Genomic DNA, 26,395 nt, shown 5'->3' with positions numbered 1-26,395 from the left:
TGTTAGTCTGATATGAATTTAAATAAAAAATATGATCGATAAAGATATATATATAGCCGATTCTAACTTATTTGGGGCTGACCCATAATTTAGTCCTATTGAGGAGCTGTACCTAAGGATTTTATCAGCGAAGAGCTTTATACAATCTATAAGGCTATATTTGATACAAGATTGATTACAAGCTCCTTTAACTTTTCAAAAGTGTAATTTTTACATGATACTATAACATAAACAAAGTTTGACTCTTCATTTTGGAGAAAAGGTCCAAAAAGACCCCTTATCCCTTGATATGGAGCATTAGAAATTAAGTTTACCAAAGTGCAACACTAATAAGGACCTCAAAAGAAAAACTCACTATTTTAAGGAGAGAAGGAAAAGAAAAAGAGAATGAAAGAAGAGAGGAGCTGCGAATTTGATGTGAAATTGTGAAGTGCTCAATTGAATGTCTCTGAACTTAGGAGAGGTGATGTGGGGACGAGGGTAAGCTACGAAGACTTTTTTTTAAGCTATAAGAGAAAAAAGTGGATGCGAGCTGGAGGATATATTACTAAATTTTAAGAACAAAATATAAAGAGTGGCCTCAAAATAGGCCATATGCTGCAAAAAAAAAAAAAAAAAAAAAATTCTCCAGTACAGAAGCCAAAAATTGACTTTACAAGGAACCAGCATTTCCTCAGTTGAGTGGGCGAGAACTCTATGGTCCTCACACGAGAGCCTAAAAAATATAACACAGGAGATAGATCTGTAAAACACAATAAATCTTTATAGAATCATTTTCTTCTATACAAATTCTAACTGGTAATAGGATATCATCTCCTCTACACTTAAGAGGAGACTGATGCAATCTAAAATGTAATCCAGTAAGACTCGTTACTAAAAGGATTCAATTAGCAAACTCAAAATAAATGAGCAACAAGGGGAAAACAAAGGAGCCCAGAATCAATCTATTCTCATCAGGAAAGGAGAACGAGAACAAGAACATTCTCTATGATATTTGATATTGATACAGGAGAAGGTACTGGAGTTTAAGGCATTGGTACATACAGTTGCTTTCATTAGTATACACTACCATATCTACTACAGAAAAATGCTTACCCTTTTGGGAAAGATAATGCTTTTTTCCTCTAAAACCATAAAACAAAAGAAAGGAAGAAGGATTTCTAATTTCCAGGGCGAAAGAATACAATCATAATGAAATTCAAGCATCTAGTCGATCACAAAAATTTTGTATGACAATTATAAGTTATTGTTTTGGACTCCTCTCCTCAAAACTTCATTCCCCCCCTGGTAGACTGCACATCTGCAAAATATCAAGAATATGAGATTAACCAACAAGATAAACTTCCAAATGATATTTATCTTAAGAAAAGGAACATAGATCTTAGACATTCTAACTTTAGGGATTATAAATGCCAGTACTTGAGAAAATTGAACACGTACAAGATTATATTACTTAGCAACTTTCATACCGAAATTCAGGTCTCATATGAAGGTAAAACAAGAAAACTCGGATGACATGTGAAGATAAAAACAAGAACAATGAAATATATTTTTGGGAGAAGCCTCCAACCAATGAACTTCTGTAATTTATGGCATCCATGATTGCTAAAGATTCATAAACATATTTTCCACAACAAAGTTTGCTAGACTTATCTACCCTCATGGTACAGTTTGTAATAGAGACAAAAATACCTCCATTGTATCACACAATGGTAGTAGTTTCCAAACTTGCATTATCACTAGTTTATGCAGCTTCAGTTTGATGCATATAAAAATTTTGGTAAATCCAGACTTGCCTCAAGTCAATTATACAATGCTGATGCATAGTCTTCATGCATTGTCAGATGGCCTCCGTCAAATCAAACCTATTTGATCTTTACAAAATATGGGCTACTTTACAAGGCTATTGGCCAACTTCCTCGCCAAAATTTTTTGCCACAAATTCATCAAGTTGCCCCCAATTAGGAGGACTGGATTTGCTATCTGAAGGCAATGATCTGATACATCCAAGAATATGCTGAACATCGCGATACATTCTGTTGCAAGAGAAAACAAGTTAATACTCATAAACAACAACAACAACAACAACAACATACCCAGTATTATCCCACACCGTGGGGTTTGGGGAGGGTAGTGTGTACGCAGACCTTACCCTTACCTTGTGAGGATAGAGACTTTAATACTCGTAAACAAATAACAAATAAAGAAACGAATGTAAAACACAAGAAGAAAAAAGAACCCGCAAAAAAGAAACTTATCAGCCTTCACCTCTAGGATATATTTGTGCAATTAAAACTCATCACTTTGTAAAGCGACAGTGTAATACAAGTCAAGAGGTTATCATCTCATGTGTTAAGCAATGCAGTTCCATGAAATGAAAGCACTTTAGATAGGGAGGCGCAAAGTAATCTAACCAGAAGCGATTGATTGTTTGAATAAGATTTAGAAAACAAAAGAAAAAGGAGGATAAAAATAGGCATTTTGCTATGCGACTACTGACTACTAGGATCCTCTACACGTATTCAAAATCCTCATTGTTGTTGTCTTCTTTTTCATGCTTCTTGAGTTTGTAATGCCTCTTCTTCTACTACTTCTGTTCAAAATTCTCTATATTGCCTTATATTAATTGCACTAATCTATTCTCCAATATAACCTTTAAGTAATATATAAAACGGCGAGGAACATAGTTTCAATAGATTTTATGCACCTAGCTACTTGGCTACAGTCAGATACTTTAAAACACCACTTTGTAAGCGCACATGCATGCACACATATACACAGACTCTCCAGACCATTATCTGGATGACATCATGTTAAGTTGATGCTCTGGTGCTCTTACTCGCCCCTTGTATGATGTATCTTAGGTTAAAGAACTTTCATGTAATACAGTACATTATGTAGGCATTCTAGGAACTAGTTATTTTGATAAGACAACTAAGAACTAAGGCAAGTTGAAAACAATGAATAAATTAGCTCTTCGGAAAAGAAAATAACAACTCATCGAATGATACTGCCGTACATTATGTAAATGAGCAAAATATGTTCACATATTATACACTAAAACGAAGCCATACCTTTTTTTAGCTTGTGGAATGCTAATATCCAAGTGCAAAAATGCTTCTGAAATTTGAGAATGGAAGATAGCAACCACTTGCCTGCAAGTATCACATTCATTTTAGCGGACCAAAAAAAGCAAGAACTAATATACCACATGTTAATTAAAGCAAGGGTTATAACAGAAAAATTATTTCATCCCAACACCCAATATACAAGTACAGTATTCCCAATGATACAAAAACAATGACAACCTTATGAAATAAAATGATGATCATTATGACATAAAATGATGATCACATCAATGAAATTATTTATCTTATAAAACAAATGATAATAACAACAAATATAATAAAAATAATAATAATAACAAACAAAATATAATAATAATAATCATAGCAACAAATATAATAATAGCAACAACAATGTAAGACATCAAAAAGAGTTACTGCCTATGTCCCATTTTAGGTGATACTCTTTCCTTTTTAGTTTTGTCTCAAAAAGAATGACACTTTTCTATCCTTGGAAACAATTGAACTCTAAACTTCCCATTTTATCCTTAATGAGATCATTTATACAAACACAAATATCTATGGCTTGTTTTAGACCATAAGTTTCAAAAATCTTTATCATTCCTAAACATCGTGCCCAGTCAAACATCAACACGTAAAATGGGACGGAGGAAATATATCAGATACAAAGATAAAACTAAAGCCTAAAGGTATGGGGTGTTAAGCAAATAAATATATTACAGTTGAAAATTGAAGAAAGCAAAGAACATTGATGCTGCAACAAGAATTGATTCAAGTTCCCCAAAAAGACAAAGCTCTTTCATGCTCTGCCGCGGACATATTCAGGAGAAAGTTTAAATGTTCACCTGAAAATAGCTTGAACATCTAACTCATGCAGGGTTCGAGATAAGACACGTTGAAGAAGGCCAACTTCCTTCAAACAGATTAAGAATGCAAATCAGTTTGATACAAGTTCCAGATAAAATTTGGAAAAAGCTCTGCCATAGGAAACAACAAAAGAAAGTAATTTGCATCCAACAACTAAACAGAGAACCGAAGTAAAACATAACCTCCAGGCCAAAATGGGAACATCAAGAGAAACAATTGAAAATGGGAGCAAACTTGCATTTTTTTTTTGATAAGGTAAATAATTTTATGAACAATTGGGGACTAACCCCGTGTACAAGCCGTATACCAAGACAAAGAGAACCTACACCAAAATATAGATCTCAACAAAAGAGATCCAATCCTCTATACTTGCATATGTTAAACCATTGCATCATGTATCAGAGAAATATCATCTCTGGAATTAGTTGACAAACTCAGCAACAAGGGTTCGAACTTGTCGTCGTTAATATTTCAGGTCAATTATAACTGACGCTTGGCAAGCCCGCATGTTTTACAATTAAGAAGGGCTGAAGTAAAGCATGACAAATTGCACACCGCGCCTCTACGTTTTTTTATAAGGTTGATTATTTTATTAAGAATTGGAAAATTCTCCTGTATACAAGCAGGATCTCATATGGTTAATATATATGGAAGGAAAGAAATAGGATAGCACTTAAAGAGAGAACCGATACATAAGTTAGAAGAATTTGATAGGCCATTTTGGTCCAAGGAAGAAATTCTTTGGTGCAATTTTGTGTTGTTAGATAGACTGGAAGATCTGATTCTTAAGCTATCTTGTATCTTTCTCAATGACGCTCGTATGACTATGTAGCTTAATTATTGATCCAGTTAAATATTTTTCGAGAGCATTTTCAGCATTTTAGATTTCCCGAAAATAAAGTCGCAAATTGACATTGGACGACCATTAAATGCCAATTAAAGGTGGTTCAGATGTGACAAACCCACCCTCATCCCATCCCTTTTCTCATTTTAGGACACAAACACAAGGAAGAAAAGGAACAAAAATGGGGAGCAAGACTCAGGCTCACTACTTATAGCTTGTACCTTATTAATGGAACGGGCAAATTGACTTGGCTGTGTGTCACTATCTTCTGGCCTCTTCCAACTCTCAACAATCTGTGGCAACCCACGGAGGTGGACCAGCAACCTTTCCCTCATTATCTGTACCAGTTTCGAGTGTATCTCATCTCGATGCACTTTATAGTCCTATATTTCATGAAAAGATCTAGAGTTAAAACAACATTTCCTTAGCAAAACCTTGGATTATGAAAGTCCAATAATCTCAGCACCAAACGTTTTTGACTGGGCAATACTATGTAATATTGATTGGCTTTATATAAAGAACTAGCAAACAACAGTCTTCTATGATTATACTGTAAGAATGAGAAAGGGCAAAATGCAATTGCCATGTGAGGGAAATAAAATTCATGAAATACAAGAAACTGTAAATATGAAAAATGGCATGTATTATTACTGGAAAAATGCATGATTGGGGATAAAAGGAAGCCTATGGTTATTAGAAGCAAAACATTACATTATTAATTACATTCTATTATTTTGCTAAGGATTAGTTACATCCTATTATATAAGCAGGCTACTCCAAGGCTGAATGCTTTTGAGGTCAAAGCTGCAACTAATGTTTCTAAGCACTTTTCGTTGTTGGCCATATATTGCAATATAAGGAAATAGCATTTGGCAAAACATACTCCAAGCCTGAATTTTAACAATAGAAGGGCCACATAATCCTTCATTTCATTCTAAACTTTTGCATTTACAGATTCATAAGTCACGAGGGCTTGTAAGATGCATTCATGTGATAAATACCCAAGGAAGAAACTAATCACAGCCATCTCTCTCCACTTGGTATTCAAGTGCCACTGAAGATAGTGCAAGAGATCCTGAACTTCTTATCCAGTTTTCGGCTTCCAGCTAATCTTATAACAGTTGTAACTCGATATGGTCAATTAGGAGACATCAATATAGTGATCTCTCATAAGATTCCCCAATATGAATGTTTTTGTTCCTTTCATCACAACACGTCTTGTGAGTACTGGCGTAAAGAAAATGCATAGCATAAAAAACAGATACGTACACAGGCAGGGAGGAAAAACCCTATTTTGAAAAAGAGAATGCTTCACGGAAGAAAATAAAGAATCACATGAAATAGACCAAGAAAAGAAAATTATTCATTTTGTTAGAAGCGGATTTAAGCAAAATGCACCAACAATAGCATTTAAGATTTCCAATACCTGTGCTACACGATCAACCTCCAGAATCAGAAGTCCCTTGCGTGTCTCAGGCACTTTTAAGAACAGAATCCTCTTGATTTCTTTTAACAAATACAAAACTTGTCAGGAAAAAGTGGAATTTTAAAATCACAAGGTATTTACATTAAGATACTTCTGGCCCATTTTCATTGATGAGTATGATGAGATTTGTTATGTGAAGGCTCCTTATGCCCACGCTATATCAACAAATTTAGTTTATTAGTTAATGAAAATGGTTTATATGAAGATGTTACACTTAGAATCAAAGTAGGATGTTTGAAATGGAGAAGTGCTATCAAGGTGTTGTGTGATAGAATGATACATATCAAAGTGAAAGGCAAGTTCTATAGAGCAGTTATAAGACCTGCAATGTCCTTCCTATATTACAACAAGAACTATGCCTCAATCCTAAGCAAGTTGCGGTTGGCTATATGAAACCTTACTAACCAAGCCGCTCCATTTAAACTCATATTAATTCATATTATAATAAAATTAAAATATTAAGTAATAGAAGTTCTCTATATTTTCTACTGGAATATAAATCTTAGATAGGGCTAAAGACTCCTAGAAAACATAAGACCTAAAGTAAATGCACTAATGTGACTAAAACATAGTCCCAACTAATATGTATTGCCTATTATAGTTCTTTTTCTTACATTGTGCCTTATTTTTCGCTAGGTTTGCATGGATTCCAAGAGACGGTAGGTTTTTCGATACAGCTTCCTTCCATGTTATTTTGGGTCTACTTCGTCTTCTTTTAACACCTTCATTCGCCATAATTTCGCTTTCGCACCTATAGACGGTGCATCTTGATGTCAACGTAGGACATGACCAAACCATTTTGCTACTTGTACCTTCTGCTCAATGTGGCCTTTTCGAATCTTGACCGCCCATGAATCTTAGCATGTGCATCTCAGCGACACTCATCTTGGTATGTTGAACTTTCGCGGTCCATCATTCACTCCCATATAACATTGCAGTTCTTATAACTGCTCTATAGAACTTGCCTTTCACTTTGATATGTATCATTCTATCACGCAACACCTTGATAACACTTCTCCATTTCAAACATCCTACTTTGATTCTAAGTGTAACATCTTCATATCATCCTATTCCCTAGAATATAGAACCTATCTATAAACTTTACACTTAGGCACCACAATTCCATCTAATCCCACCTTTTGAGATGGAATTCCATCTAATCCCACCTTAACATCATTCTTCTTATGTTGACTAAGCTTGCAGTGTATATATGCAGTTTTCTTCTACTTATTTTAAACCCCTTATTCGTTAGAGTGCTCCTCATAGTTCAAGCTTTTGGTTGACACTCTTGCTGGTTTCGTCAATTAGCACAATATCATCACATGATTTTCCCTTTGAGTTCTAAAACTTGGACAATAGGTTGAAAACTACACAAATAGTAACCTTAACATGGAGTTACATGAAGGAAGAATGTCCAAGCATGAATACAATAAAGGATGAAATGCAATAGTAGACTAGGAATTGGATAAACGGCCAAGCCAAAGAATTAAGACACTCCATAACAGATAGCTTTATCATCCTTACATACCGGGAATTATGGTGTATGTGAAACTGATGACTTGACTTGCCAAGGCCAAGTGTTTAGAAGTAATAGACTTCAAACCTGACACCTGTACAACTTATCTCAATTAAAAATAATGATATTGCATACACCATTGACGAGGGAAATAATGTTAGTGGAGAGAGTAAAGTGGGGTAAAATAGTCAGTAAAAAATGCACCAAAACATCAATTTCAGATCAATAGTAAACTATAAAATATAATTACAGTTGCCTTCCAATCCTTGACAATGATTTCAGAAGAATAAATCTTTTAATGGCCAAACATCTACCACATACATTTTCTGGCAAGTTTATCACCTCAAAGAACCCAATTATTCCAACAATTGCAGTCCACAAATATGGAAATGAAAAACCCAATCGTCTTCTAGCATTTCTTTCACCTCCTTTCTCACCGCATAGTCCAGGGTATTTGGATGATGACTAGTAAAAGGAGGATCAGAACATATCTAGTCCAGTACTTAGGGATAAGGAAGGTTAAACTTCTACACTGTGTGGGGTAAAGGCGGGATTCAAATCAAGAACATATTTGGTACTAATCTTTTGTCAAAAAATAAAAAATACTGTGTACACAAAAAAATTATAAGCCAGAGAAAATATAATTAAGATAACCAACACAGACCTGCATCGCTCCAGCACCCAGGACAAGCTGACAAGTCCTTGTATTGAACAACTTCAGGATTTCGACAACACGGTGAACTACTTCCGAAGATAGGCCCGGCAAACTATTATTCATATCAATATATTCCGATAACATCTTTACCAAAATCAAGCCGCTGAAACGCAACAGGAGAATTGTCATCTTTGAAGGGTGTATTTTAATGTAAGAAAAGGAAAAAAATAGGAAGGACAATCCAGCACTCTTGGCAAAGTCGCATGAAAGAGCACCAAACAGGATTAAGAAGTCATGCTATGTGATAAGTTTTCTTTTCTGATTAGGGAAAAGAAAATGCAACATGTCGAGACAACCAAGGAAAATTTACATAAGAACTAGCTTTAAACCAGTAGTTCTAGGTACTCCAGCAACCGAAACACCAACGACGGAGAAGAGAAGGGATTGAGAGAAAACAACAGTTAAGAAATGAATAAAAAAAGTCTGAGAGTGCCACCTCTACCAAAAAAGAACAGATGACTTTAACAAGTTAAAAGGAATTACTGACCAGTTCACCATATGATACCCAATGCCTCTGAAGAAAATCAGCTTAGGAGAAGATCTTCCACGCTCTCTTGAGTTAGTTTCATTAATCTGAGAAGAATTAGCTTCAAAATCAGCATTAGTACTTTCAGTTTGCAAGCTGAATCGTGAAGAACTAACCTGTGCAGTGCTATCTGATGGAATAGAATCAGTGTGCTGTGTATTTTGTGATATCTTTTGAAGTCCAGATTCTGTCATAGGGGAACCATCGCTGCCCAGGGCCATCTCGGGGCTGCTTGGTGCAATATCAGCTGAAACCTCATCAGCAAGTTCACGGGTCTCAGATTCTGAGCAGAACAGTGATGTGACAATTGCCTGAAACTCCTCAGGGACATCAATCTCAGCCCAATTTTCCTGGTCAAGAATGGCCCGCATCTTTGCCATCTGAATCAACCAGCAATACATTTAGTCTGTGAAGGCAAGACGCAATGACACAGATAATGCTCAACTGGTGAACAAGCTAACCCTGGATTCGTGTTGGAAATCAATAAAGGCCTTGGCCTGTGATTGCAGTGTTCCACGAATACTATAACCTAATCTTCCACCAATCTATATATATTGGCAAAACAGGGCATCAGTACAACTGAAATACAGATACACAACCAGTACGGTATGTATTTTACCCCCAAAAAAAACGGAGCCTTTCACCTTCTCAGTGGCAGTTATAAATTCTTGAGTGATGTTATATATATTTAGAAACTCCTGCAACCTCAATCTAGGGTGGATAGGAGCACGCACTCCGAGGACCTTTGCCCATCTGCCATGAGAAGCATCACAAGCTGCAAAAACAGCTTCTGCATTCTCTCTCAATACATCAGCTCTGTCAAAGAAAAAATAGTGGGATGAACATCTGGAAATTTTTTGAATAAAACTTGAGCAGACCCTATAAATAGAAGCCAACAATTGAAACATAGGACAGAGCATTTCGCCTTTTACAGAGTAGAATGTGAAACTTTTTTCCACTTTTAGTAAAAGCTCTAAAATGCAATTATAGAAACCAGCAATCAAGATTCAAATAATCTTGCTATGCAGCCGCTTTAAACCAACCACTTAAAGAGCCCAACCAGATAAAGATCTTTTCTAGTCAAGTTAGAAAAAGTAAAACACCTAAAACTCAGCACTGCCTCTACTCCTCTAACCCCATGCAAAAAATTGCACCCAGTACAGACAGTCTCTCGTCAATCACCTAATATGTTTTTCAGAATAGTCCTGATGTTTTACCAACATGGGCTTGTAAAAAAGTAATGAAAACCACCTTGCTGCAGAACTTGTAGTACAAACACTGTCTATACCACATCAACTCTGAAGGGAATATTTTACACAATGACACTAGATTTCTGGTAAATAAAGAGAAACCCAAAAGACAAAATTGAAAAAGCAATAGGAATGTGAATAACCTGAAATTTCTAGATAAAGTCGATGTCGTTGTACCATCATTTCCCTTCCCATGAATAGAAGAAGCCTTGGCAGAGTTCCTCTTCACAGAAAGTTGCAGCAAGGAATTCACCTGATCATCTGTTTCATGAGCTGTTTCTGAAGCCGCTGCTCCAAGTGCAATTGCAGCAGCAACTGAGTCAGCAGCATAATGGCCATCAAGATGGCACAAAATCCACTCAATGGCTTTTTTAACTTCGGATGCCTGTGCTAAGTGTGCCTGCATTCACTAAAAGACAAAATCAAGTTATATCATACCAAAATTAGATGGAACAAAGACAGAAATCACTAAGACAATTTTACACAAAGCACTTTTCCAGACCGCTGCAGTAAGGATGGGTAACAAAATATTCAAAACAACCAGGATTCCTGACCAATACTATCTCCTTTTGGTTATGTATGCAACATTTCCCATGGAATATATGTTCTATCATCAGTTCTGGTGCTTAGCAAAACTCTGCGTTTGCAGCTCTGACACTGGTGGAGAGTTGTGGACAGTCATGATAGTGATAGATGAAAACAGTAAGTACTCACACCCCACAGCAAGTAGGTACCACTGAAGTAGTAATGATTGGTGTCTTTACAACAACAACGATGACCCTGGGGTTTGGGGAGGGTAGTGTGTACACGGACCTTACCCCTACCCCGAGGGGTAGAGAGACTGTTTCCAAAGACCTTCCGCTCAGGAAGACGAAAAGAGGCAATATATCAGTACCATCAATAAAAACCATAGAAAAAAATAACAACATCACAAGAACCAGGAAATAGCTGAAGAACAAAACAATAACCAGTAGATAAAGCCCGGCACTAAGAGGAACGAAAGAGTAGTGAGAACTCAACACTAACCACTAGCAGTCTAAGACTAAATCCTAACAGACTAGCCTCACTCTGGTGCGCCGTAGAAATATGCCCAACTACCTCCTAACCTACAACCTTAATGCTCGACCTCCACAACTTCTTGTCTAGGGCCATGTCCTCGATAATCTGAAGCCACGCCATGTCCTGCCTGATCACCTCTCCCCAATACTTCTTAGGCCGCCCTCTACCTCTCCTCGTACCCACCAAAGCCAGCCGCTCACACCTCCTCACCGGGGCATTTGGGCTTCTCCTCTGAACGTGCCCGAACCATCTGAACCTAGCTTCCCGCAACTTGTCATCCATGGGGCCCACGCCCGCCTTCACACGAATATCTGCATTTCTAATCTTATACATCTTAGTGTGCCCGCACATCCACCTAAACATCCTCGTCTCTGCTACTTTCATCTTCTGGATATGTGAGTTCTTACTGGCCAACACTCAACCCCATACAACATGGCCGGTCTAACCACCGCTCTATAAAACTTACCTGAGTATCGGTGGCACTTTCTTGTCACACAGGACTCCAGACGCTAACCTCCACTTCATCCGCCCCACCCCTATACGGTGTGTGACATCCTCGTCGATCTCCCTATTCCCCTGTATAATCGACCCAAGGTACATGAAACTGCCCCTCTTGGGTATGACCTGAGAATCAAGCCTCACGTCCAATCCCGCTTCCGTCGGCTCGACGCTGAACTTGCACTCTAGGTATTCCGTCTTAGTCGTGCTCAACTTGAAACCCTTAGACTCAAGAGCCTGTCTCCAAACCTCCAGCCTCTAGTTGACGCCGCCTCGCGTCTCATCAATCAGAACTATGTCATCAACAAATAACATACACCATGGCACATCCCCTTAAATATGGTGTGTCAGTGCATCCATCACCAGGGCAACCATGGCACCTCCCCTTGAATATGGTGTGTCAGTGCATCCATCACCAGGGCAAATAGGAATGAGTTGTGCGCAGACCCTTGGTGAAACCCCATAACAACCGAAAAATGCTCTGAGTCGCCTCCCACTGTCCTAACCTGAGTCTTAGCCCCACCATACATGTCCTTAATCGCCCTAATGTGGGCAAGCGGCACACCTTTAGCCTCCAAGCATCTCCAGAGAACTTCTCTAGGAACCTTGTCATACGCTTTCTCCAGATCAATAAACACCATGTGCAGATCCTTCTTCCTCTCCCTATACTGTTCCACCAGTCTCCTAATAAGGTGTATAGCTTCCGTAGTAGAACCCGAACTGGTTGTCTGAAATAGACACCGTCCTCCTTACCCTCACAGTTCTACCACCCTCTCCCAAACTTTGTTCAACATTTCACGACAAACTAAACACTTTTTTTTTATCGGTGACAAACTAAACACCTTTTAATAGAAAAATGTTAGTGCCCCACCAAATATCCTTCGTTAGTGATTAGTATGGAAGAGATGTCCGGCACCAAGTGTGTGCTGGATATATACATCACAAAGAGGGGCAAAAAACGGTCCTTTACCATTTCTATAATGAACAGAGGAAATCTAACATAGCATCTAGTTCATGTGCATCCACCAAATCAATCTTCAACAGAGAACCAACAAAATAATATTGAATTTGTTGAGGTACACATTACCTGCACTATCAGGAAAACAGCCTTCAAAAGATGAACAAAACTTTCAGGCGACAGGCTTCTCAATCTACTGGCAAGGGATGAGCCTCCACCTGCATCAGCATATACGTGATATCAGAAACCATAGCATGAAATCAGCCAGCTCACCCTTTTGCATGAACGATGAAATTGCATCACCAATTCTTTCCCATCTTTTACAGACCTCTATTTTCTAATTACAAGAAAAGGGAAGAAGAAGAAAGAACCAATCTATTGCACACCAAATTCATTTGCATCTGAAGCATTTTCTTATGAAAATGAGATGAACTTAATGATGTAAACCCACCATCAGCATCAACTGCTCGCTCTCCTGCAACAAAATTTGAATCCATAGGTTGGGCACCAAGCACCCGTAGCATTTCTTCAACTGCCATCTTAATGGCAGTTTTCATATCAGCCGTAAGAGTGTCACGATATATTCTCAATACCGCAGGGAGTTTTGCCTGGATATCAAAAGTGAACCATGAACAAATGTTTCAGTACAAACATCAAGTAACTTCCAAACACTTAGAAAAATGCTCAAAGAAACAATATCCATAGACTTTATAGCTACAAAACAACCCAGATTAGAGTTTGTTTCATTTGCATAATTTTGCAGCTGGATGGAGCAGATGTTTAGTCAGTCTTCCACCTGCATTATTCTCTTCTAAACTAAAGTATTTAAATAATCAAATAAGCCTATCTTCGCCAACACCTGTTTCCACATAATAGATCTCCTCTTGGCCCCACATACTCTATTTAGCATTGTAGCACTGCTATAAGTGATTAAACCATGGCCAGCTCATTACATCAAATCGTATACACACAAAACTGAAGAATTTGGTATAAAATCAGTGCCAAGCCAAATTCTCTTGACAAGATATTGCTCTATTTGGATAATGACATGTGTAGGCTCGATAATTCAGCTCTTGAAATCATTCATTTTTTTATTTACACTTTAGAGTATAATCCCATCCTAAGCTACACATATTTAGCTCGAATAGTTTTGTTCACCTAACTATAAGACAGCGTGATTCTGCATCTTTTCGTAGGTGCGTTGTCTTGTTTACTTGACAAGGAGCATGATCATGATCATGATATGGCAGTGAGCAATCATTATTTACTACCCATAGAAAATCATTATGCCACCAACATTTTACAAGACAGGTGTGTAACAATTGTTACTCAGTAACAAAACAGAGATACTCACGGTTCTCAGTAACCCAATAACAAAAGGAAGTAGCCGGTCTCGCAAATTGGAGGTTTCTTCTTCATCCAATTTAACCTGCAATACATCAATGTCCATGTTCAGACGATTGGTCATCGAGTTGCACGATGACTAGCCATAAAGATATTGCTACACTAAGCATGCACATGACAAGATGCACTTCATAGGCACAGTGAACTAAAGGGTGATATGAAAGGGAGAGGAAAGAAATTCCCCCAACAATTAGAACACGAGCAACAGGAAATACATAGATTACATTTAGAATCAAGCATGGAACTTATTACCATATCAGCAGAAAAGTATATACTGCAAGGTCAACCAGAAGAAGATACAACTTGAAAGATTCAGGCACGTAGATCACCCGTCATCTTCCTAGACCTTCAAAACCCATGAACCTAATAGGACAGATACCACTAACAGGAGAACGTCCACACCAGACAAGTGCCACAAGTCACATCTATGCAAAACAGATAGCAGAGATTATGTGTTACTTTAATGTTTTTCACAAAACAATATGGTGGTAGAACTCAGAGCATTACTTAAGTGTATTAAACCACGAGCCTTTGATGATAAGCAGGTTATCAGGCATTGAAGCTGCTTTCTTATTTTTAGCTTTAGAGATGTCATCCTTAGTTACTGATGACCTGTCCACCTCCCTCCACGTGAATGGAAATGGCCTACTTCAAGCAGTACAAGTCTCTTATCCCCTCCTGCCCTAATTGATAGCTCATTTTTCTTCTTTTGTTTCAGGAAGGGAATTGAAGTCGAAAATAAGCATTACTTTGAAGGATCCAGCAGATGGAAGGTAACTAAACTCGTCAAAAAGAAAGGAAATTTGCAGCAAAAGGGAATTACTGAAGTTGGTGTTGGCAAAGACATCTAGGGAACACTTTTAATTTTTATAACAGTGGTGATTGTGGCAGCTTGCGCGCACCTCGACAAATAAGGAATTATCTCAGGATTTGATGGCTGTATTCCTATACATTCTTTTGCAAATCATAATTTTGTAGGCATCGTAAGGTTAAAATAGGGTTTTCGTCTGTTACAGTGGACAGGGGCTTTATAAAAGACACTTTGAAAATATGTGAAACTACACAGATACCTTCACATTTCTTTCTTTCTTTTTCTGTTTCTGATAATCAGATACATTCCTTCACATTTCAAGGGCTTGCAAAGGTACTTGCTACTTGGTAAATTCCAGTAAACCTTTTCAAGAAAACCTCCTACTGCTGTAGGAAGAGAATAACAAAGTACCAGTACCCAAAAAAAACTTCTAAATTTTAAACTCAATATTGTGTTCCAATCATCATTTTTCAACAGGAGATATACAGTTCTAAAACTGTTTTTCATCTAAACTGTCTAGGGCCACTATCTTCTACCAAAAGTGCAGAAAGTTTCTCAATTTGACATATATTATCTAAGACCAAGTACATCAATATACAAGTATAGAAAAACATGCTTACTTCATGGCCTTCTCCATTCATGGAAATTGTCGCCCGCACTTTAAATTCTGATGTAATTGAAGCATCCACGTCGCCAGTTTCGTGTATAGATATACGCATAAATTCTGCTGAAAGAATGCTACAAGAATGGATCCGGTAAGTAACAATACCAATATATACTAAAGTTTACTTTGAAAAAACAGTGGTAATATAGATCCTTGGTTCCAAGGATTTATTAAGCAAATACAAAATACTTGTTTAAGTAGAATGGTAATATTTTGCTGCCAAAACGTGGAAATAGAACTTGCAATCAATAGAGTGGAATAAACTAGCAACAAGCTAGCGCACTGGATGGCTATGCCCAAATATATGGTATCTTAGCTGATCAGATAAATCTTACATGTTACCAGTTGTGTGAATTATATACACACAAACTAAAGAATGAAAACATAAACATAAGTTCAAGTACTTATTTTTCTATACCAGAAAGATTTATTGATGGAAAACGGTTTGTACCCCTGTATAAAACTCAAGCAGTACAAAATAAGTATCATACGAGAAAATTATCCACGAAACCCAAACAATCATCCATGCTAACTGGAAGGTTTGGTTACTCCCTTGCGCAACACGCAAACAGGAAATTTTGGTTGCTCCTTTGTGCAAAGAAAACAAAAAAACAACTAGTTTGGTCACTCCATAATACAACTGGGATAATAGTTTGTTCTAGTTGTTATCCTTGATCCAACTAAGTCAGAAACGGAGGCAAAACCGCTAAAGATATTAGCAAACATAAGCCATCACGATTTGCTAAAGCAAATGGAAACTATGCTAAAGCTTTAATTCATTTAGCATTATCAAAACTCAAACACCTTAAAAGCAATATCATTCTTGCAATAATGTGAGTGATCCTAGACAAAAATCCTATCTGCGTAGTCTAACCTGTTAATGGAATCAATCGAAGCGGCTAACTGGTCTCGAACATGACGGAAACAATGTAGACCAGCTAACTCATCTCCATCCTGTTAAGCATAGATTAGCATTGACACTGCAGTTAGTACAATGGTCATAACAGCTTCATCTAATAGACTTTTACAACAGACAATCCACATAGTTGTACAAAATATTTTTCATTGAAGCCAAGAATAAAAATTGAAGCATATTAAACAAATATCTATTTATCCAAAAGAAAAAAATATTACCCAACTAAATCACAAAGAAGTTCAATATATTCCAACTTCAAGTTACAGAAGAAGGATGGTGACAGGTTTAGCCTCAATGAGCACAGAGGTTGATCAAGGTAAAAACTAGTCAGGTGGTGTTAAAAGGCTAGAAGGAACTAAAAATTAAAAAATGAGCGGAGAAATTATAAGACTTTTATAACATACCAATAAATTTTGTAAATCATCTATAACATCTAAAGCTCCAGCACAATCTGCAGATGCAACAAGCTGTATAAAATATGTGAATGTGTCAGATCAATACAATTCAATAACCAGTGACTTGTCAATATGAAGGATAAATTTTGAAAAATCAATAATTGCAGTAAGAAAATTAAGTTCCTCGTGATTATCTAGGCAGATCACATCTTGGTAAACCCAGCTACCCGACATAAACAAGTACCTACTACCAATCACTAACGACACTCTAGTGTTTTGTGATGCGGAAAGGGCTCTGTTGGAGTATCTAAGACCACTTTTGACATTGTTCTAACTAGTAGGGGTGGGCATAATACCGGCCGAACCGTGAATTTCGGTTTTTCGGTTTCGGTTATTCGGTCGGTGCACGGTTTTTAAATTGTTAAATTTCGGTTTTTCGGTGCGGTTTACGGTTTTGGTGTTTCGGTGTTCGGTTAAACCGAAAAACCGAAATTTTGGGTATTAGTTGAGAAAAATAGGTTTGACCATACGGGTTCTTTTGAGAGTCCAAAATTTATTACCCATCTGAAGGCTGAAGCCCAATAGTCCAATACCCATTTGAAGCCCACCCAATTTATCCAAACCTAAGACTTAGTCTTACTAATACGTTCCCAAACTTAAATCAAAAATTAGATTTAGGGTTCCTCTAGTCCTCTCACCTCTGTGCGACTGCTGCCTTCTTCCTCAGCTCGACTGTGACGCCTTCTTCCTCAGCTCGTCGCTCATCCTTCTTTCTCAGGTTAGTGCGACTTTTTCTGAGTTCTGAGTTCCTTTTCATTTTTCTTCCTTTGTTCCTCAGCTCATTCGATTTTGGTGGAAATTTCTTGTGTTGATTATTCCGCTAAGTTAAAGTCAGCATGTAACTTTCTTCTATTGATCCCTTTCTATGCTACGTTATTTTGTTAAATAGGAACATGGACTTGACGGGTTTCATTAATCTCTGAGCAATTTTCTGTTTCTTTTCTGGAGTGTTAATGGAATGAGTCCAGCTGTGTTAAACTGTTTTGGACTATTTTGCAGTTGCCACTGCTGAACTGTGCGGTATTTTGCTACTTCAGTAGCTGTTGTGTTCTGTTTGGACTTGAAAGGTTAGCTTGTTTGTGAAATCCAGCGATTCGTATATTGCTAGCTTGTTTGGACTTGAAAGGTTAATTGTTATATTGTGAAATCCAGCTAGTGGGCTGCCAGAAGTTAATTGTTATTTTGTTCATGTTGCCAGTGGACTTGAAAGGTTAATAGTTATTTTGTTCATGTTTGGATGCTACAATGTTATGCCCACTGCCCAGTTTTTATATTATGCAAAAACCACTGGAAGTTTATGACCACTGCCCAGTTTTTATATTATGCAAAAACCACTGGAAGTTTATGACCACCGGAAGTAAATCCAAGATATAAAAATCTTGAACCGTTAATAACCGAAAAACTAAACCGGAAATAACCGAACCGAACTTTGAAAAAACCGCACCGAACCGTAAATACTTTGGTTTGATTTGGTTATTAATATTACAAAACCGAAAACCGATAAACCGAACCGTACTTTCATAATAACCGACCGAACCGACCAACGCCCACCCCTAATTCCAAGTGGAGTCGGGTTTAAAGATCAATCTCAGAACATTTGGGATCATTCCAGTTGGTGAGGTGGAAAATATTTGAGGTCTTAGCACATGTGTTAAAGACCTTTTTATTGTTCTTCCATCTATAAGTCGCCTTTGCTCCACCCTTCCAATTATTATTGACTGATCAAGCATTTCAATATAATCGTCCAAGGAATGAGCACCCATTTGGTGCTTATCACTGTATTATCATTCTACCCGGCTTCTCAAAAGAATTGTATTGATTAAGCTAAGAAATAGGGTACTAAGTAGGCAATATTCCTCTTGATCGTAAAATGAAAGAACAGGGTTTTGTATAGTCTTATATACTATTGTGGAAAAGACATCAAAATGAACTAAATGTGTCTGCCTAAATACTCTAGGGCCATTTCATCCAGAAAAAAAATACTCAAATAGGACCAGGGTTCAAAAGTTACAAGATTTTACATAAAAATCCAATCTTTCCGATCTTAGCTCTCTTCCATATATTACTCGATCTACTTTCTCATCCTAAGGACATTTAATTCCAAAAATAGCTGACTAGACTGAAGTTATCACCATCATAAGAATTCAAATTGCCACAAGACTCCTTAACTTTTCTACCGGGTGGTTATTGAAAAATAAGACCTAATAACTTGCTTGCTGTGATTACACCGTCATCTCAGCTTTTCAAGATCCCGTAGTATCTTCTATAACAAAGCAAAACAACGATTCCATTCAATACCTATTTCTATCAGCCTCGTATATCCAGCTAATTTTGTCACAAAGCATGAGTTGCAACAACTTCGCTCTAAACTTCTGCTGTATTTGGGTCTATTCGCATTCCTTACTTAATTCATAGTAATTCCAACAAATGTTCCCCAAGTTCTTATACCATTTAGTTCACAGAATTTAGACAGAAACCAACATAAGATATACATAATAGTGGGAAAAAATATTAAGGATCAGTACATACCAACTTGAGAGTTGATAGAGCTTGATCAACATATAGTATAAGCTTCAACTTGTCCTGTAGTGAAATCAACTCCCTCCTCCGTACATTCAACTCCTGTACCTTTCTAGCAGACCCCACCAAATTGTCATCCAAGAGGCTTATAGTCTCCTTCAATTCCCTTATCCTATCACACCCTTCAACAATCTTCGAATTCAAATCCTCTAACTGCCCTTGAGCCTCGAAAAATGAACTGGAACGCAACGAAATCTCCCTCACCAAGTGCAATTCCACTACATCCAAATACTGTGACAGCTTCTCCTGCATAGCCGAATTTTCAGCAATGGTCCTAAACGGGCAGGCAGCTTTGAACGTTGCACCATCCTCTAACTCAAAATCCTCTTTAAAGTATAGCGCGGGGACTTCCTTTAAGCAAGCAACGAGAGCATTTTGGTCATTTTGATCATCCAGAGACTCGAATCTCGTGTGCTGTTGAATGTCGTGGAAACGGACGTACGGGTCGGAAATTGGTGAGAGGTAGGATTGAAAGTCGGACTGCCGGATATTGGATCCGGGTTTGGATAGGGTGGATAGAGGGAGGAAGTCGGGTGTAGGAAGAGAAGGTGACGTGGACCACCACCAAAACCCGTCGGATTTTCCGGCATGTGGGTTGTTAAGAATTGAAGCTAAGCTTTGGGTATTATGGGCGCTGCTGCTGGTATCGGAATTTGATTTGGTTAAGAATGGAATATTACTGGTGATGTTAGTAGGACTGGGTTCGAACCTTCCCGGAGAACGGGAAGGCTGTGAATCCATTATTATTTCTCTCTAAAGAAGATCTCAGGACCATATGCGTGTGTGTGTAATTGTAGTGTGAAAGTGTGTGGTGATACTCAAAAGAAAGGCAGAAAGAGATAAACAAGCGAAGAGAATTAGGAGTTGTGTTGAGGCCAAAGGTGAGAGAGATGGAGGTGGATCTTGCGCTCTCTGCAAGATAGTGAAGGAAAGTGCCAACAGCAACCGGGGGCCAATGGGAAAGTGAAAACTACGAAATAAGACGCAAACAAACCGGATTCACATTTTGAAATAAAAAAAATTATAAGTCGCATTCAGGATTGCCAGCATTCAAAAATTGTGATTTAATAAGTCGAATTATGATATTGCCATTTAATATATCGAATTCTATCATACGATTTATAAGTCGCATTCTAATTTGCGATTTATAAGTTGCATTCAAGTATTGCGATTTATTTATAAATCGCATTCAGCGATTTATATCCCGCATTCAGCTATTGCGACATAAGTCCAATTCAGTATTCCATTCAATAATTATAATTTATAAGTGGTATCTAGATTGCGATGTATAAGTAGTCTTCATCTTGCTCTTTGTAAGGTGCATTACTCTATTTTGATTTATAAGTCTCATTCATAATTATGATTTATAATTCGCATTTGCGAGTTCAATTTATAACTTGTATTCGGTAATTCCGATTTATAGCTCGCCTTCAATAACTATAATTTATAAGTTGCATTCACTAACTGCGATGTTTAAGCCCTATGCACTAAATTCGATTTTATGTCTGCATTACTAAATGTGATTTACAAGTCACATTTAGCAAATCTTAGTTTTCAAGTCACATTCTATAAATGGAGTTTACAAGTCCAATTAAGTATATATATTTTAAGTCACGCTCAATAAATACGATTTACAAATGTGATTTACAAGTCGCATTCACATACGAGTCCCAAAGACTAAATGCGATTTACAAGTTGCTATCGGTAAATGAATTTTTATGTCCCGTTTATTACAAGTCAATATGTACTAACTGCGATTTACAAGCAAATATATGTTGCCTTAACTCTCTCAAGGCTCTTCACATTTATATTTAGTAATCAAAAGGTGACAAATATTTTGGTGCCATAAGTTGTTTGGTATAGAAATAAATTACACAAGGATTAGTAATGTATTCCTTTTTTTAAATCGGGTGTTTGGTTCATTATATTGAAAATTGAACATCAATATATAACTTTAACTTCGTTTTTGGTTTGAAACAATATAAAATTTTGTTTACAATTATAATCTTGGGGTTTTGTTAGGCTTTTCTATTTCATTTAGTTTAGTGAAGAGTTAGTGTGGTCTAATGTTCTTTATCATTCTAAGTCAAATGAAGGACCAGAACAACAATCAATATAAACATTCTCAATTACTCCAAAACTAAGCTTGGGCAACAATCAAAGAAACGAAGGATTTCTTCCATTTTCAAAAGACAAACTGTTGCTTAGCCAATTCATAAATCTGAAACATCCTGAAAAAATTCAATGCTACCATGGCAAGACTAAATAGAATCACTGTCACTACAGCTAAGATAATTACGTATTCACAAAATTCATTTACTGTTATAAAATATAACTCAAAGTAACAATATGGAATAAGAAAAAAACAAGCTAAGAGATATACGGAGAAAGATAGAAGAGATTCTTATTTCTTTTTTAAATGTATGTATTTTCCTATCTATTACAAGGCTTTTATATAGGCATGAAAAGTGAAGAAAATATGTCATTGAATATGTCATTAAACATAGAAAATATGTCATTGAATATGTCATTAAGTATTTGAGATGAAGATCATGGAGGAAGAGTAAACATCTACCATAATTTGATATTTCTTATAACACTCCCCCTTGGATGTCCATAGATAATGTGTCTCGTTAAAACCTTATTAGAAAAAAAAAATCCAGTGAAGGAAAAAGAGTACACATATTTAGGAATACGCTCTTGGTTGCCTCATTAAAAACCTTGCAAGAAAAACCCAGTAGGACAAAAACTTGTAAGGAAAAAAGAGTACATCGCGTATTAACTCCCCCTGATGAGAGCATCAATTCACATCCTTGAACCTTTGCATCCCAATCTTGTACACTAGTTTCTTGAAGGTTGACGTCGGTAGAGATTTGGTGAATAAATCAGCCATATTATCACTTGAACGGATCTGTTATACACTGATATCACCATTCTTTTGAAGATCATGTGTGAAAAATAACTTTGGTAGAAATGTGTTTTATTCTATCTCCTTTTATGAATCCTCCCTTCAATTGAGCTATGCATGCTGCATTGTCTTCATACAAAATTGTGGGTAGTTTGTCACACTTCAAACCACATTTGTCTCGAATTAGGTGTATTACATACCTCAACCATACACATTCTCGACTTGCTTCATGAATAGCAATTATCTCAGCATGATTAGATGAAGTAGCCACGATTGATTGCTTAGTCGATCGCCAAGATATTGCAGTGCCTCCACATGTAAACACATAGCCTGTTTGAGATCAAGCCTTATGTGGGTCAGATAAATACCCAGTATCGGCATAACCAATAATATTTGGACTGCAATCATTTCCATAAAATAAGCCCATATCGGTAGTCCCTTTTAGATACCGCAATACGTGTTTGATTCCATTCCAATGTCTCCTTGTAGGAATAGAGTTATATCTTGCTAAGACATTAACTGAAAAAGTTATGTCGGGCCTTGTAGTGTTAGCAAGATACATTAGTGCACCAATTGCACTAAGATATGATACTTCAGGACCAAGAAGCTCTCCATTCTTTTCTTGAGGTCAGAACGGGTCTTTATTCACATAAAGTGATCGAATAACCATCGGAGTACTTAATGGATGTGCTCCATCCATGTAAAACCATTTCAATACCTTTTCTATGTAGGTAGATTGATGAACAAAAATCCCGTTTGTCAAATGTTCAATTTACAAACCGCGTCATAATTTTGTCTTTTCGAGATCTTTCATCTCGAATTCCTTCTTTAAATAATCAATTGTCTTTTGGAGTTCTGTAGGAGTTTCAATAAGGTTTATGTCATCAACATATACGGCAAGTACAACAAACTCCGATGTTGTTTTCTTTATAAAAACACATGGACAAATGGCATCATTTATATAACCTTCCTTTAATAAATATTCACTAAGGCGGTTATACCACATTCTTCCTGATTGCTTTAGACCATATAAAGATCTTTGCAATTTGATTGAAAATATTTCCCTGGACTTTGAATTATGTGTGTCAGGCATTTTAAATCCATCAGAAATTTTCATGTATATCTCATTATCAAGTGAGCCGTAAAGGTAGGCTGTAACCACATCCATTAAATGCATGTCAAGCTTTTCATGGACAGCAAAACTAATGAGATAACAAAACGTTATAGCATCCATAACAGGAGAATACGTCTCTTCATAATCGACACCAGGCCTTTGTGAAAATCCTTGTGCAACAAGGCGTGCCTTATATCTTTGTACCTCATTTTTCTTATTCCTTTTACGTACAAAGACCCATTTATAGCCAACAGATTTAACACCATTATGTGTTTGGAATACAGACCCAAAAACTTCACGTTTCGCAAGTGAATCCAACTAGATTGGATTACTTCTTGCCATTTTGGCCAATCACATCTTTGTCGACATTCTCCAACGGATAATGCTAGATGCAACATTATATGCAAATACATAATCCACAACTATATTCAATCGATTCAAATCTGTCTCAAAATCGATTGGGTTTATTGATAGTTCCTTATTTTCTTGAGTCTCAGGCTCATCGATATCCTCATGAATTTCAGGATTGGTTAAATCATGGGTTTCTTTACGAGACTCTTTCGTAATGTCATCTTGATCATTTATTTTTATTTTTCTAGGATTTCGATCCTTAGAACCCAATGGCCTGCCACGCTTTAGGCGTACTTTTGACTCATTAGCTATGACACTAGAAGATTTTCCAACAGGGACATCAATACGGATTGGAACATTCTCTGCAGGGATATGTGATTTCATTATCCTTTTCAAATCCGTAAATGCATCTGGCATTTGATTTGCTATTTTCTGCAAATGGATAATCTTTTACACCTCTTTTTCATAAATAGAGGCACGTGGATCAAGATGAGATAATGATGGATTTTCCCACAAAATTTTTCATTTGATTTCACCAATTTCTCCCCCTAATTTTGGGGAAAATACCTCATCGAATCGACAATCTGCAAATCGAGCAGTGAACAAATCTCCCGTTAATGTTTCGAGGTAGCAAATAATAGAGGGTGATTCAAACCCAACATATATTCCTAACCTTCTTTGGGGACCCATCTTGGTGCGATATGGCAGTGCTACAGGCACATATACAACGCATCCAAAAATTCTTAGATGGAATATATTAGGTTCATAACCCAAAACTAATTGCAACGCGAAATATTTATGATACTTTGTCGGTCTGAGATGAATTAGCATTGCTGCATGCAAAATGGTATGACCTCAAACAGAAGTGGGTAATTTCGTTTTCATGAGTAACGGTCTTGCTATCAATTGTAGACGTTTAATCAAAGACTCTGCAATGCCATTTTGAGTGTGAACATGAGCTACATGATGTTCCACTTTTATCCCAATTGATAAGCAATAATCATTAAATGCTTGGGATGAAAACTCAGCAGCATTATCAAGTCGAATAGACTTAATTGGATTATCGGAAAACTGTGCCCGTAATCGAATTATTTGTGCCATTAATTTTGCAAACGCCAGGTTGCGAGATGACAATAGGCCCACATGAGACTATCTAGAATATGCATCTATTAAGACCATAAAATATCTAAACGACCCACTAGGTGGGTGAATAGGTCCACAAATATCCCCTTGTATACGTTCCAAAAACGCAGGGGACTCAATCCCAACCTTTGTTGGTGATAGTCTAATAATCAACTTTCCTTGATAACAAGAAGTGCAAGAAAATTTATTATTTAAAAGAATCTTTAAATTCTTTAAATAATGCCCATTTGAGTTCTCTATAATTCGTCTCATCATAATTGATCCGGGATGTCCCAATCGATCATGCCAAAGTACAAAAGTATTGGAATTAGTAACCTTTTGGTTTACGATAGAATGTGCCTCAATTGCACTAATTCTTGTCCAATACATGCCACAAGATAAAGATGGGAACTTCTCAATAATCCTTTTCTGGCCAGAGACATTCTTGGTAACGATGAGATATTCGAGATTATTCTCATCTATTGTCTCAATATGAAATCCATTTTGACGGATATCTTTAAAACTCAACAAGTTCCTCTTGGACTTGGAGGAGAACATTGCATTCTCTATGATAAGTATTGTTCCCTTAGGCAGAGTTATATTAGCTCTTTCAGAGCCTTCAATTAGATTACTACTACCAGAAATTGTAGTAACATCTGCCTTATACATACTTAAATAAGAGAAATATTTCTTCTCTTTGAATATTGTAAGTGTTGTATATAAATCAATTAAGCAAATATTTTTACAATTGAACTTTGATCCAAGTTTGCTTTGAAAGATATCCATATTTATTTCCCATGATTTGACATACAAAAGAAGTATATGAATAGATATTAGTATTTTTAGAGGAAAAAAAAAAGAAATAAAGTTAAACCAATAATTCAATAGTGACCTTTTAATGCATTTTCTAGCAAATTTTAATTATTATACAAATAATTACACAGCAAAAATAATACAATTATAAGTACATGAAAAAAAAAATAAGGGTGAAGTAACAAAAGTTGTTCCAGGGTGCTTGTAAACCTCTTCTTAAAGAGAATTAAAGTAACGTAAAGAAAAATCAAAAGGAATTAAAAGATTAGTGAGATTAGAACACTAATTACTTAGATATTACTCCTTGTTTGTGAAATTTATGAAATTTAGAAAATACATATATTTTTAAAAACTACATAAGAAGTATTATTAAGTGCAATAAAAATTACAAGATATTTATTTATTAGATACTACGAATAGGAAAATATAAAAATCAAAATGCTCAATCATCG

General features: G+C 36.6%; 1 protein-coding gene across 2 annotated transcripts; it reads right to left on the bottom strand.

Annotated features, from left to right (window-relative positions):
• Window positions 1-969: 969 nt before the first annotated feature.
• LOC107784108 (vacuolar protein sorting-associated protein 54, chloroplastic) lies at window positions 970-20,621 on the bottom strand. Of its 2 annotated transcripts, XM_075235093.1 has the most exons (20): window positions 19,585-20,621; window positions 17,005-17,067; window positions 16,559-16,638; window positions 15,641-15,758; window positions 14,160-14,234; window positions 13,257-13,413; window positions 12,935-13,023; window positions 10,434-10,690; window positions 9,685-9,856; window positions 9,502-9,585; window positions 9,157-9,420; window positions 9,002-9,087; window positions 8,464-8,617; window positions 7,812-7,893; window positions 6,224-6,303; window positions 5,019-5,180; window positions 3,932-3,999; window positions 3,075-3,155; window positions 1,797-2,036; window positions 970-1,300 (listed from the first exon to the last, which is right to left on the bottom strand). In XM_075235093.1, the coding sequence occupies exons 1-19, from the start codon at window positions 20,374-20,376 to the stop codon at window positions 1,904-1,906; spliced, it is 2,997 nt and encodes a 998-aa protein (XP_075091194.1). In that variant the 5' UTR covers window positions 20,377-20,621; the 3' UTR covers window positions 970-1,300; window positions 1,797-1,903. The 2 variants fall into 2 exon arrangements, with proteins under 2 accessions (XP_075091194.1, XP_075091193.1); XM_075235092.1 differs by having other exon boundaries at window positions 9,002-9,420.
• Window positions 20,622-26,395: the final 5,774 nt, after the last annotated feature.

The sequence above is a fragment of the Nicotiana tabacum genome, chromosome 17 (assembly GCF_000715075.1).
Source record: "Nicotiana tabacum cultivar K326 chromosome 17, ASM71507v2, whole genome shotgun sequence".
Lineage (NCBI taxonomy): Eukaryota > Viridiplantae > Streptophyta > Magnoliopsida > Solanales > Solanaceae > Nicotiana > Nicotiana tabacum.
This window is presented reverse-complemented; position numbering and strand designations above follow the sequence as displayed.